Source organism: Salvelinus namaycush, chromosome 39 (assembly GCF_016432855.1).
Source record: "Salvelinus namaycush isolate Seneca chromosome 39, SaNama_1.0, whole genome shotgun sequence".
Lineage (NCBI taxonomy): Eukaryota > Metazoa > Chordata > Actinopteri > Salmoniformes > Salmonidae > Salvelinus > Salvelinus namaycush.
In genome coordinates, this window is record NC_052345.1 from 5,705,007 (window position 1) to 5,719,967 (window position 14,961).

General features: G+C 44.8%; 1 protein-coding gene across 5 annotated transcripts in view; it reads right to left on the bottom strand.

Annotated features, from left to right (window-relative positions):
- Positions 1-2,330: 2,330 nt before the first annotated feature.
- Positions 2,331-14,961, bottom strand: part of mxi1 (max interactor 1, dimerization protein) — a 45,101-nt gene continuing 32,470 nt past the window's right edge. For 2 of the 5 annotated variants that reach the window (XM_038978799.1, XM_038978801.1), the window contains exons 4-6: positions 10,097-10,307; positions 6,771-6,975; positions 2,331-6,461 (exon numbers count right to left, since the gene is read on the bottom strand). In XM_038978799.1, the coding sequence (XP_038834727.1) occupies positions 6,277-6,461; positions 6,771-6,975; positions 10,097-10,307 (601 nt within the window). In that variant the 3' untranslated portion in view covers positions 2,331-6,276. The remainder of the gene's footprint in view (positions 6,462-6,770; positions 6,976-10,096; positions 10,308-14,961) is intronic. The other 3 variants (XM_038978800.1, XM_038978802.1, XR_005473846.1) reach the window with 2 other exon arrangements.

The following is a 14,961-nucleotide window of genomic DNA, read 5'->3' on the forward strand; positions in this document are numbered from 1 at the left end:
GCATTGCAAAATGGAGTGATAGCCTTCCTTCTTCAAGATCCCTTTTACCCTGTACAAATCTCCCACTTTACCACCACCAAAGCACCCGAGACCATCACATTGCCTCCACCATGCTTGACAGATGGCGTCAAGCACTCCTCCAGCATCTTTTCATTTTTTCTGTGTCTCACGAATGTTCTTCTTTGTGATCCGAACACCTCAAACTTAGATTAGTCTGTCCATAACACTTTATTCCAATCTTCCTCTGTCCAGTGTCTGTGTTCTTTTGCCCATCTTAATCTTCTTTTTTTATTGGCCAGTCTGAGATAGGGCTTTTTCTTTGCAACTCTGCCTAGAAGGCCAGCATCCCGGAGTCGCCTCTTCACTGTTGATGTTGACACTGGTGTTTTGCGGGTACTATTATTTTTTTAATTTTTTAATTTTATCCCCTTTTCTCCCCAATTTTCGTGGTATCCAATCGCTAGTAATTACTATCTTGTCTCATCGCTACAACTCCCGTACGGGCTCGGGAGAGACGAAGGTCGAAAGCCATGCGTCCTCCGAAGCACAACCCAACCAAGCCGCACTGCTTCTTAACACAGCGCGCCTCCAACCCGGAAGCCAGCCGCACCAATGTGTCGGAGGAAACACCGTGCACCCGCCCCCCTCGGTTAGCGCGCACTGCGCCCGGCCCGCCACAGGAGTCGCTGGAGCGCGATGAGACAAGGATATCCCTACCAACCAAACCCTCCCTAACCCGGACGACGCTAAGCCAATTGTGCGTCGCCCCACGGACCTCCCGGTCGCGGCCGGCTGCGACAGAGCCTGGGGTTTTGCGGGTACTATTTAATGAAGCTGCCAGTTGAGGACTTGTGAGGCGTCTGTTTCTAAAACTAGACACTCTAATCTACTTGTCGTCTTGCTCAGTTGTGCACCGGGCCCTCCCATTCCTCTTTCTATTCTGGTTAGAGCCAGTTTGCGCTGTTCTGTGAAGGGAGTAGTACACAGGTTTGTACGAGATCTTCAGTTTCATGGCAATTTCTCGAAAGGCATAGCCTTCATTTCTCAGAACAAGAATAGACTGACGCGTTTCAGAAGAAAGTTCTTTGTTTCTGGCCATTTTGAGCCTGTAATCGAACCCACAAATGCTGATGCTCCAGATAATCAACTAGTCTAAAGAAGGCCAGTTTTATTGCTTCTTTAACCAGGACAGTTTTCAGCTGTGCTAACATAATTGCAAAAGAGTTTTCTAATGATCAATTAGACTTTTAAAATTATAAACTTGAATTAGCTAACACAACGTGCCATTGGAACAAAGGACTGATGGTTGCTGATAATGGGCCTCAGTATACCTATGTAGATATTCCATTTAAAAAATCTGCCATTTCCAGCTACAATAGTCATGTATTTCTGACCAATTTGATGCTATTTTAATAGACAAAAAATGTGCTTTTCCTTCAAAAACAAGGACATTTCTAAGTGACCCCAAACTATATATATACTGTATATATAGCTATATAGTGTATCTACACAGTTAACTTTGAGACACGTAGTTGGGCTCGTTCCAGTCATGCAAAATCTGTGCATATCTGCAGAGGTTAATCAGATCTTTACAATGCCTGGCAAAAGTCTATATATGATATACAATATATGACAAAACTAAGATACTGTAATCTGCACAGGGTCTTGTTAACCCAGTTCACCCTTTAAGATACACTGAGTGTACAAAACATTAAAAACACCTTCCTAATATTGAGTTGCACCCCCTTTTGCGCTCAGAACAGCCTCAATTCATCAGGGCATCGACTCTACAAGGTGTCAAAAGCATTCCACAGGGATGCTGGACCATGTTGACTCCAATGCTTCCCACAGTTGTGTCAAGTTGGCTAGTTGTCCTTTGGGTGGTGGGTGGACAATTCTTGATACACACAGGAAACTGTTAAGCGTGAAAAACTCAGCAGTGTTGCTGTTCTTGACATTCAAAAGGCACTTAAATCTTTTGTCTAGCCCATTCACCCTCTGATTGGCACGCATACACAATTCATGTCTCAATTGTCTCAAGGCTTAAAAGTCCTTCTTTAACCTGTCTCCTCCCCATCATCTACACTGATTGAAGTGGATGTAATATGTGACATCAATAAGGGATCATAGCTTTCACCTGGATTCACCTGCTCAGTCTATGTCATAGAAAGAGTAGGTGTTCATAATGTTTCGTACACTCAGTGTGTGGCTGACTGACAGGAACCCAACCGATAAGAAGTGTCTGACTTCCTCAAAATGAACGGAGAATGGATTAAAAACAACCTTGAAAAGAACAATATAGATAGATAGTAGACAACAAAGTCAACAAGTTCCGGTTTGAAAATCTGGGTGTTTTATTGTAAGTATTGCATTTTCAAACTTACACAGCGAGAATCATCATCAGAGAGCATGTTCTACAAAGGATTGATGGCCACAGAGTTCATCTGAACAACAAGGGGACTATAGTCTCTCCTATAGCCTGGTTAAACCAGACTGAATGCTACGCTAACTCGTATCACAGCATTCAGCCTAGTTTAACCCAGGCTAGGTCTGTCCTGTTTGGAGGTGGGAATAGCTGTATCTACTTTGACCCATTCATTCTGCCTTCACCTGGTTCCCAGATTTGTTTGTGCTGTCTTGACCAGAATGACCATAGGAGTTGGAAAGACAGCACAAACAGATCTGGGTCCCAGGCTATTCGTTTCCCCCCTTCGAGTCGTTGTCTATAAGACCAATACCTAGTACACTGGAGTGACATTATTCAGGGTGGAGGTCAATTCCATCTAAATTCCATCCGCAAAATGGAATGTGAATTCAGTTTGGATACCAGGTAAGAAATTCCCATCTTGAACTCAACAGATAGGAATTGAGTTAGAATAGACCCCGAATCTGGATATAACAACATACTGCTAGCCATACAGAGCCAAAAGCAGGTATCACTTATATGGCCGCACTAAGGACACCAGACAACACACACAAAAGAGAGAGGGTATTGGGGAAAAACACAGTTTTTCATTAAATATGGGCCCTTTTTTCTCATAGTGCAGGTTCAAAAAACGACAGACAAAAAGCGCTAGACGATAAAAGTGTAAATGAAGGAAAGAGTGAAGTAATCTGCCCCCTGTGAAAGAGAAGAGGACACTGTTGGTGTTCTGAGGTTGTTTGGCTTGTTTATATGGAGAAAGCACCATCGTCAGTGAACCATCAAGATTTGAGGAGATCATGAAATCCCGCAAGATTACACTCTAACTGTACACCTTGAATGATATCCTTCGTTTTGTTCTCAATAATATTAATCTGAGGCTTTTTGTAAATGTAAGACACATTTTGTTGACTAAAACATAATCTAGTAAAGACTCCTACTTGTCTTCCTACTAGAGGAGTGTGGAGTTAGATAGCCCCCATTTTGTATAGTAGCTGGCTCAGTATTTGCCAATTAGACTTGGCTATTGTAGGCTGAGTCCAAAATCAATCCCTTGACCCTACACCCCCATCCCCTCCTAGCAAATTCTAGGATTATTGGATTTGGTGTAAACTGTTATGACAAAAACTCCACCCAGCCTATCAGAGGAGAAGAAATGACCATACAGCTTGGGGTCAGTTTGGAACTGGACCGTGGAGGCATAAGAGGCTCAGTACTGGGAGCAGCTTGGGGGCTGATTACATTTCAAGTGTCCGTCTAACAAAACAACATTAGCCTGGTATCCTGACTGATTTCACTACGATTCACCGTTGCCTGTTTCCCAAATGGCACCTTATTCCATACTTAGTGCTCTACTTTCGACAGAGTCTGGTCGAAAGTAGTGCACTATGTAGGGAATAGGGTGCCATTTGGGAAACAGAAATTGTTTCACTTTTAAACATAACATCTTAAAATAAGGGATAAAATCATAAAGAAATAGGGAGAATAATAAGATAAGACAGAAACCAAATAAGTTAACTTTTTTCATTTTTTCCCCTCGTTCTGTGTTGGTTCTGTGAGGGATGGAGAAATAGGCTAATAAATATATAAACTTCAAAAACTCAAGGGTCAGGGTGGGATTGTTCTTTCATATGAAGAGATACGTGAATACCAGTGGAAAACAAGACTTTTCAAAGTGCAAGTTGGGTTCGCTTCAGTAACAAGGGCTAAGGATGTACACACACAGTCAATGACATCATCATACACCTTGGTGTTGTCACTTCAGACTCGAGTTCCCCCACAGCTCACCAGATACCACCAGTGGAATGCCATATAGGAGTTTTCAAAATAAAAGTAAAAAACAAACAAATTTGAATAAATAAGAGTGCCACACAAACGCTGTATTTATGAACAGAAGATGTCCTGGGGTGGCGGCCATTTTGTATTACAGCCATATAGTTGTTGTTCTCTTGTTGTTGTGTCTTGAACTTTAAGTTAAGTACTATGAAGTGGAACTTCTCTTGGGGTTGATGGGGGACAGCTACAGAATGGTCACTTTTGAACGTTTCAACCAGCAAAATGAACAAAGCAATACTGTCCAATTCATGCCACGTGGACGACTGACTGACCGCTTGCCAGTCACACTCAGAGAAGTAGAATAAATCTTTTCAAAAATATAATTTAAAATGCACAAAAACACAAGGTCAAAAACAGCAACAGAGGCAATAGGTTTTTTCTATACACAACTTTTCTAACTTTTATTTTTTTACACTCCTTTTTTCATCGTTAATTTATTAAGCCTAATTGTAAGCCATCTAATTATGTACAAAAAAACAAACCAAGTTGAATGAGCTTTTTTTGGGGCGGCCACAGGTCTGTTGCCTTGGAAAAGAGAGGGGGAAAAAACCAGTAGGTCAAATGGTCGAAATTAAAAATAAAATAAAACGACTATAAATAGTTATTGCTTGTTACTGCTGGATCGAGAGAAAGGATGGGTGCTGTCTCTATAGCCCAACGTTCCTTGCTATTCTGTCTTTTTAAATTGTGCCAATGTGTTTCCATAGACAGCTCTAAGGTAGGCAGCTGCAGGATAGCTTGCTGCTGCGTTGTTGTAAAAACCCATTTGAAGGTTGATTTCCACACCGAGCACCACGTTCCATGGGAATGCATATGATGCATGTTGGGATGGAAACGTCCTGTATGACACGGCAGACAAGGAGCGTTGGTTGTACAAGCGTTTGAGCTGCGTTGTTGATGGGTTTGTTGTTGCTGTTTCAGGTAGCACCATTTCAAGTGTCTGTTGGGTGCAGTGCTGTGGCTGCACAGTTGTAAAAAAACAACAACACAAAGACAAGAAATCTAAACTAAAAAAGGACGTCGTTCAAGGGCCAAAATGTGTTGATATGACTAGTAGACTTCTTGTCATTCCACAGAGTCTGTGTCCAAATTACCACTTGTTCCCAAATGAGTTTTTAAGTCCAGCAGAACATTGACTTGACTTCGGACACAAGACCAGAGCAAACACTCAAACACATAGAACCAAACAGGGTTTTAAAACAAATAAAAGTCATCATAAAATATTCTAATATATATTAGAAGTGTAAGTGCATTTCTGATGCTAAAATATGGGGTTGTTTTTTTGTTTGTTTCTAAAATAACTTAATCAATTGTTTGATTTAAAAAAAGTGGTCTATTCCCTTCGATTATGTCTGCAATAAAACCAAGATAATGCTGATCCCAGCATGTTCATAAAAATACATCCTTTTTCATCTTCATTTTCAATCATTCATAAAGCCACTCAAGTAAAAATCTCATCTCAAACCATTGCTCTTATTCAGATTCTCAAAATAAAGGTTGGTTGGTTCTGTGTTTGGATCAATCTCTGTTCTTCATGTACCTGTTATCGGGACGATGCGGAGGGTTGGACCTTCTGCTTGGGACGGAAGGGGGTTGAGGGGTTCCGAGGGGGGGGTTCTTCTCAGACTGGGGGTTGAGTTTCAGCAGCGAGTTGGAGCAGAGCGACGGATGGTGCGATGGGGAGGGGTTACAGACAGGAAGTTAGAAGGACGTCAGGGCGCCACTTGAGGGATGCCATGGCGATGGTGTAGTCGGCGATGATACATGTAGATGGGTGACATGACGATACACAACAGGGTCGGTGGATGGAGGTGGGAGGCCAAGGTTTTTGCAGGTTGGAGCTGGAGCTGGAGACAACTCTAATCGGCCGGTCAGAGAAGGCGATGAGTTTGACGAGGACGCTGGATTAACGTTTGCCCTCGTAACCGTCGTCGCTGGCCAGGTTCAGGTGGTTGGTCTTTGGATGTTGGTTTAGCCCCCCGAGGTGGGGGGAGGAGTCTACACCCAACAGCCATCTCCTATGAGGAGGATCCGGAGAAGGCTGAGGAGAGTTTGAGGATGCTGCAGCTGGAGTAGCCCTCGTCGCTGGCTAGACTCTGAAGGCTGCTGTGGTCGTCTAGATCGCTGGTGGAGGCCGTAGAAACCGAGTCCAGTTCCCCGTGCTCCGAGAACTCTGTAGACTCCACGTCCACCTCAATCTCCTCTGTAGAGGGCAAGGGAGGTGAGAGAAAGAGAGAGAGACAGAGAGAGAGAGACAGAGAGGGAGTAAGAGAAGAGCAGAACGTTGGAATAACACACTCAAAACAAGAGCTCCTTGGAACTAAACAGGAACACTACTAAACTGAGAAGTTAGCTTGATTCTGTGTGGAAACAAACCATCCTGGTTATCCTAAGAATAGGGTACAAGTGTACAAAGTCCACGTCTCTTTAACTGATGTGCTTATGTGTGTGATACACTGAAATAAAGACTGGAATCTGACTAAGATCCCTTTCGGCGGTCACGGTCGCTCACCTTGGTCCGAGTCGGAGCGCTCGGAGGAGCAGAGGGTGGAGCCCACGCTGTCCATGCGTATCCTCTCTCCCTCCCCCGGCCCAGTGCCTCCTAACCCGGCCCCGGTGCCCCCCTGCAGCAGGTCCAACTGGCGCTGGAGGTGCCTCTGCTCCCTCTCCAGACTGTCCAGCTGGTTACGGCTCTTACGGTCCGCCTCTTCAAGTTTCTAGAAGAGGGAGAGAAAAGAGGAGAAAAGAGAGAGAGAGGATAGAAGGGAGAGAGAGAGGAGAGGAGAAGTGACAGAAGAGAGAGAGAGAGACAGGAGAAGAGAGGAGAAGAGAGAGAGAAGGGAGAGAGAGGAGAGAAGGGAGAGAGAGGGATAGGAGAGAAGGGAGAGAGAGGAGAGAGAGAGAGAGAGGAGAGAGAGAGAGAGAGGAGAGAGAGAGAGAGAGAGAGAGAGGAGAGAAGGGAGAGAGAGGGGAGAGAGAGAGGAGAGAAGGGAGAGAGCGAGAGAGGATAGAAGGGAGAGAGAGAGGAGAGATTGAGAGGAGAGAAGGGAAGGGAGAGAGAGGAGAGAAGGGAGAGAGAGGAGAGAAGGGAGAGAGAGGAGAGAAGGAAGAGAGAGAGGAGAGAGAGACAGGAGAGGAGAATGGAGAGAGGAGAGAAAGGAGAGAGAGAAGGGAGAGAGTGTGTTTAGTTATCTTGAACAAACTGTATTTGTATACCTGTTTCCAAAGAGCACCTGCCTCTTCCACGCTCAGAGAGATGACGAGTTGCTATCCTTTGTGTTCCTTTATCTATTTAACAGGATATTTTACCAGGTGTGTTCAAGTTTCTATAGGAGGGAGAGGAGAGAAGAAAGAGACGAGAGAGCGTGGTTATGAATAGATGTGAATGTATATATTTTAGCGGGTGAGGTTGATAGAGAAGATATTCTCAGAGGGATAGTGACAGTGGGAGAGGGGGATGGAGGGAGAGATACAGATAAGGAAGTAGACTAAACATTGGGACGAGGAGAGAGGATGAGAGATAGAGGAGTCAATGAAACCGCCAATCAATTCTCCAAACGCTACAACTCCAATGTCAGACTTTAGTATCCTGTCTCCTGACCTATAAGCTAACTCTAACCTTTGGAAGGGAAATCACCCAACAGCCCAACACAGAAGTAACGTCCTGTCTTTCCAGACTTGCCGTTGTTTATCTTGTATCAGTGTTTTGTTTACGATGCGTTTGTTTACTACTGCTGTTACACAGAGTCACGTCAATACTTGATAAAGACTAAAGCTGACAGTTACAGCACAGAGAGAGAGAGAGAGAGAGAGAGAGAGAGGGGAGGGGTGAGAATGAGAGAGAGAGAGAGAGAGAGAGAGAGAGAGAGAGAGAGAGAGAGAGAGAGAGAGATGAGACAAAGAGAGAGAGAGAGGGGTGAGAATGAGAGAGAGAGAGAGATGAGACAAAGAGAGAGAGAGAGAGAGAGAGAGAGAGAGAGAGAGAGGGGTGAGAATGAGAGAGAGAGAGAGAGATGAGACAAAGAATGAGAGAGAGAGGGGTGAGAGTGAAAGAGAGAGAGAGAGGGGGAGAGAGAGAAAGAGAGAGAGAGGGGGAGAGAGAGAAAGAGCGAGAGAGAGTGAAAGAGAGAGGGTGAGAGAGAGAAAGAGCGAGCGAGAGACATGCAACAACAATGCAACCCTTCATTCCATGTTTCTGTGTCATTGTCAGGGTCAATGTTATTGATCGTCATTCCCATGTTAACCTCATTCAGGTGGCAGTCAGTAGTGGGGAAGCTGCACGGGCCATAGATTCAGAACAAGCAACATGTTTCTCATTATGAGCAATGTTCCCTCTCATTTTTTCCGGCAGTGAGCAAATGTCAGGTCTGCCGAGCGCAAACTTGAACGTTGTGAAAATTCTGTGCAACTTCCAGCTTGCGTTTACTGTGAACACTGAGGCTGTACCCGCTTTAGTTACAGTTTTAACAGTGATCAAGTAGACTACTGTGGCTTTTTGATCATAATGTAGGCCTGCCAGAGTGGCCTAACATAAACAAATATGGAGAATATGTATCACATAACATTTAAACATGAAAATAGCTGTTCTATCATTCAGCCTACAGTAGCAGCCAATGTGTGGTGTTCAATGTAGGCCTACAATCCATGAGACTTTTGAAAAACCCACGCAGGGCTTGACATTAACCTGTTAATCCTGAACAATTTGTTGTGTTGTTTGATGCAAGAAACCATTTTCCAAAATAAAATGCATTATTATTCCCATACCATTATTACAGAGAATCAGACAAATGATGCTACCCTCTGCCTATTGGCTACTTAGCTTATTCAAGACCGTCTCCAAATAAAAAACTGCCATAAAAAAGCTCTTGACCCGACTTGCTTTCAAACATGCCAAGAAATGTACACGTTTTGTTCTCATGTAGGAAGTAATCACTCCCACATTGCTGACTACAAATGATCTATAACGGGGCTAATAACTCACTAACTAGCAAAGAATATGAACAAATGTGCCCACCTGGCTACGTGCAGCTCTCGCTTTGATCTCAAAACAAGCGCATAACGATCGCAGCCGCTCATGCTGTAAAACAGTCCAGTTCAAAGTGAATGGCACAAATCCATATTTGGAAATGGTCTATTTGCATATAGGCCTATTGAAGCTCTGATTGGTTATGGCGCACCGGTCTGTGTAGAGTACAGGCCTGAGTCGTGCTGTCACGCCCTGACCATAGAGAGCCTTTTTATTCTCTATGTTGGTTAGGTCGGGGTGTGACTAGGGTGGGTAATCTAGGTTTTTGTATGTCTATGTTGGCCTGGTATGGTTCCCAATCAGAGGCAGCTGTTTATCGTAGTCTCTGATTGGGGATCATATTTAGGCAGCCATTTCCCCACTGTGTTTTGTGGGATCTTGTTTATGTGTAGTTGCCTGTGAGCACTCCATAGCTTCACGTATCGGTTGCTTTTTTTATTGCTTTGTGCGTTTCACGAATAAAAAGATGTGGAACCCATATCACGCTGCGCCTTGGTCCGAATGTTAGTGTGTGTGTTTTACACTTGAACAGGACATAAGTGTGTGTTTTACACTTGAACAGGACATAAGTGTGTGTGTGTGTGTTTTACACTTGAACAGGTCATAAGTGTGTATGTGTGTATTTTAGACTTGAACAGGTCATAAGTGTGTATGTGTGTATTTTAGACTTGAACAGGTCATAAGTGTGTATGTGTGTATTTTAGACTTGAACAGGTCATAAGTGTGTATGTGTGTGGTCATAAGTGTGTGTGTGTGTATATTTTAGACTTGAACAGGTCATAAGTGTGTGTGTGTCCATGCGGTATAGTTACCTTAATATGTGATTTGGCTTTGTTGAGCAGCCCCAGGGTAGTGTGACGGTTACAGTCTTTTCCCAGAGGGATGAGGGCCTTCAACCTCTCCAAACACAGACGCAGGTGGGCTCTCCTGGAAGAGAGGAACACAGAGAGAGAGAGAGAGAGAGAGAGAGAGGTTGGAGACAGATACAGTAGATAACAAGACAACACATAGGTCCAGATGATACTGAGAGAGAGAGAGAGAGAGAGAGAGAGAGAGAGAGAGAGAGAGAGAGAGAGAGAGAGAGAGAGAGAGAGGTGTAATGGTGTTTCCTGCACCCTACTCAGTTTTACTTCCGCCCTCCATGGCTGACCACATGACCTGACCAGGAAATCGGTGTCTCACCTAGCTATCTTAAGATGAATGCACTTAGCTGTAAGTCACTCTAGATAACAGCAACTGCTTTATTAATAAAATGTAAATGAAATTGTCTGAGCCCTAAGCATTAGGCTGCAGTGAAGAGGTATTTTAGCTAACCTAGAGCATTATGCTGCTGTGAAGGGGACTTTTAGCTAACCTAGAGCATTAGGCTGCAGTGAAGAGGTATTTTAGCTAACCTAGAGCATTAGGCTGCAGTGAAGAGGTATTTTAGCTAACCTAGGGCATTAGGCTGCAGTGAAGAGGTATTTTAGCTAACCTAGGGCATTAGGCTGCAGTGAAGAGGTATTTTAGCTAACATAGGGCATTATGCTGCAGTGAAGATGTATTTTAGCTAACATAGGGCATTATGCTGCAGTGAAGAGGTATTTTAGCTAACCTAGAGGATTATGCTGCAGTGAAGAGGTATTTTAGCTAACCTAGAGCATTATGCTGCAGTGAAGAGGTATTTTAGCTAACATAGGGCATTATGCTGCAGTGAAGAGGTATTTTAGCTAACCTAGGGCATTATGCTGCAGTGAAGAGGTATTTTAGCTAACCTAGAGGATTATGCTGCAGTGAAGAGGTATTTTAGCTAACCTAGAGCATTATGCTGCAGTGAAGAGGTATTTTAGCTAACATAGGGCATTATGCTGCAGTGAAGAGGTATTTTAGCTAACCTAGGGCATTATGCTGCAGTGAAGAGGTATTTTAGCTAACCTAGGGCATTATGCTGCAGTGAAGAGGTATTTTAGCTAACCTAGGGCATTAGGCTGCAGTGAAGAGGTATTTTAGCTAATCTAGGGCATTATGCTGCAGTGAAGAGGTATTTTAGCTAACCTAGGGCATTATGCTGCAGTGAAGAGGTATTTTAGCTAACCTAGGGCATTATGCTACTCAGACTAGGACATCCAAAGTGTCTCGGCCCTGAGGCTAGATTACAACCTAAAGACACCAGCAACTACTCAGAAACGACTCTCCTCTGTGTGTGTGTGTGTGTGTGTGTGTGTGTGTGTGTGTGTGTGTGTGTGTGTGTGTGTGTGTGTGTGTGTGTGTGTGTGTGTGTGTGTGTGTCTGTCTGTGTGTGTGTGTGTGTGTGCACGCACGCACACACACGTACGTCTCTATATATGATAAATATCTGTCTGTCTCTGTCTCTGACAGTAAACAGCCCCATTCACAGGGCAGGCCAGCCCACATTGTCTTTATCACAGTTATCCTAGTGCAGGCACGTAGTGTGTGACCATCTCCTCTCACCCAGCAGGCCTACACAGAGATGGACGATCCAGATTCATGTCTGTTCTCTGATCTCTAGCGTGTGTGTGGGTGTCCTCTGTATAGCGGTGCCTCAGGCCTTACCCTGAGTTTACACTGGGAAGCGGCATCGCACGGTGAAACAGCGGAAGCCATTCACTTCAAACGGAAGGAAAGCCAGGGAGCCGAACAGGGCGGGACTTAAGTTGGGGAAAGCTGAACTTTATTCAAATCCTCTGGGATGTCGCGTGACGTTAGTGACCAATCGAAGCTCACCATAGCTTCCAACCTCTACTGGATTGGCTGACAATGGCTGTTGATACGTAGCACTACTAGCTTGCTTGCTAGCACCCACACGAGGCTGAGGCTGGCGTGGCTAGGAGAGTGCTGCTTGTATAGTGTTAACAGCAGGTTACAGACAGGTTTGGAGACCTCTGGGTTATCACACTATTTGACCTGGAAGATGGCTGTAGCACGTCAGTAAAGCTGAGCTGGCTGAACACACATGCTCTCTCGCGCATGCACACACACACACACACACACACACACACACACACACACACACACACACACACACACACACACACACACACACACACACACACACACACACACACACACACACACAACACAACACAACACACAAACACTGAGAGAAAGAAAAGAAGGGAGGGGGGTATCCTAGACAAGTCTAGACATGCCTGTCAGGCTACAGCGTGTGAGGTGAATGGAGCTCCTCCAGACAGTAGTTCTACAGGCCTCCACTCCCCCCTCCCCTCTCCACTTCACTTCTCACTGATAAAGACAACCATGCTGCAGTCTCAGCAGCTGACCCTAGATAACCCTCGCTTACTGGAGGGAGGGGGGGGGAAGACAGCAGGCACCGTTCACAGACCTATCTGTCTATCCGTCTCAAGTGAAGGTTAACCTCTTCATGAGTAGGCTAGTTAACCACAATCACTGTAGGTATATATAGTCACAGCCTCCTGTTCTTTCACACATAGAACTTGGCTGGATAAAGTTTGAATGCGTAGGCCTATTCTGATAGTGAGTCACAGCAGCTAACCACAGACCCATCCACACCCATGTGATGACTTCTCAAAGCACATTTCTCAGCCTTGATTTCTACACACGCAAGGTCAATGTAACTAAGGTTAATATCTCTCTCCTTCCCCTCTTCTCCCTCTTCTCTCCCTCCTCCAGAGAGTGATGGAGAGAGATGTGGGGGACAGAGAGATAGAGAGAGGAGCAAGAAGGAGCACGAGAGGTGGAAGGAGAAAGAGAGGGAGAGAGAAAACAGAGATGTAGAGAGAGAGATTGACAGAGAGGTAGAGACAGATATCGACAGAGGTGGAGAAAAACAAGAGGTAGAGACAAACAGAGCGAAATAGAGAGAGTGAGAACGAGATAGAGAAGTATGTCCCTATCATTCTGTCACAGTCCATACACAATGTCCACCAAGGGTTAAATGTTCCTAAACCTTTAAAGCGTGGTTATTTACCAGTTAGGTTTAAGAGTTAATGGTGGTAATCCCTAAAGCATGCTGGGAAGTTTTTTATCGGTCGGGTCAAAGACCTGGGCTCAAGCCCTAATAGGTGACAAAAAATGAATGAGTTGTTTGTCGGCTTAAATACCGAGTGGGACTTTAAACACAGGCATTCTGCACTGTAATCTCCTTTGGGGCCTCCTGAGCACAAATTAGCAAACTGGAAATATAGACCTAGTAACGAGGACTCGGTCTCAAGGTTGGGTTCAATTCAGTCAAACTGGGAATATAGACCTAGTAACGAGGACTCGGCCTCAAGGTTGGGTTCAATTCAGTCAAACTGGGAATATAGACCTAGTAACGAGGACTCGGCCTCAAGGTTGGGTTCAATTCAGTCAAACTGGGAATATAGACCTAGTAACGGGGACTCGGCCTCAAGGTTGGGTTCAATTCAGTCAAACTGGGAATATAGACCTAGTAACGGGGACTCGGTCTCAAGGTTGGGTTCAATTCAGTCAAACTGGGAATATAGACCTAGTAACGAGGACTCGGCCTCAAGGTTGGGTTCAATTCAGTCAAACTGGGAATATAGACCTAGTAACGAGGACTCGGCCTCAAGGTTGGGTTCAATTCAGTCAAACTGGGAATATAGACCTAGTAACGAGGACTCGGCCTCAAGGTTGGGTTCAATTCAGTTAAACTGGGAATATAGACCTAGTAACGGGGACTCGGCCTCAAGGTTGGGTTCAATTCAGTCAAACTGGGAATATAGACCTAGTAACGAGGACTCGGCCTCAAGGTTGGGTTCAATTCAGTCAAACTGGGAATATAGACCTAGTAACGAGGACTCGGCCTCAAGGTTGGGTTCAATTCAGTCAAACTGGGAATATAGACCTAGTAACGGGGACTCGGTCTCAAGGTTGGGTTCAATTCAGTCAAACTGGGAATATAGACCTAGTAACGAGGACTCGGCCTCAAGGTTGGGTTAAATTCAGTCAAACAGGGAATATAGACCTAGTAACGAGGACTCGGCCTCAAGGTTGGGTTCAATTCAGTCAAACTGGGAATATAGACCTAGTAACGGGGACTCGGTCTCAAGGTTGGGTTCAATTCAGTCAAACTGGGAATATAGACCTAGTAACGAGGACTCGGTCTCAAGGCTGGGTTCAATTCAGTCAAACAGGGAATATAGACCTAGTAACGAGGACTCGGTCTCAAGGCTGGGTTCAATTCAGTCAAACAGGGAATATAGACCTAGTAACGAGGACTCGGCCTCAAGGTTGGGTTCAATTCAGTCAAACTGGGAATATAGACCTAGTAACGAGGACTCGGCCTCAAGGTTGGGTTCAATTCAGTCAAACTGGGAATATAGACCTAGTAACGGGGACTCGGCCTCAAGGTTGGGTTCAATTCAGTCAAACTGGGAATATAGACCTAGTAACGGGGACTCGGCCTCAAGGTTGGGTTCAATTCAGTCAAACAGGGAATATAGACCTAGTAACGAGGACTCGGTCTCAAGGCTGGGTTCAATTCAGTCAAACAGGAAATATAGACCTAGTAACGGGGACTCGGCCTCAAGGTTGGGTTCAATTCAGTCAAACAGGGAATATAGACCTAGTAACGAGGACTCGGTCTCAAGGTTGGGTTCAATTCAGTCAAACAGGGAATATAGACCTAGTAACGGGGACTCGGCCTCAAGGTTGGGTTCAATTCAGTCAAACAGGGAATACAGACCTAGTAACG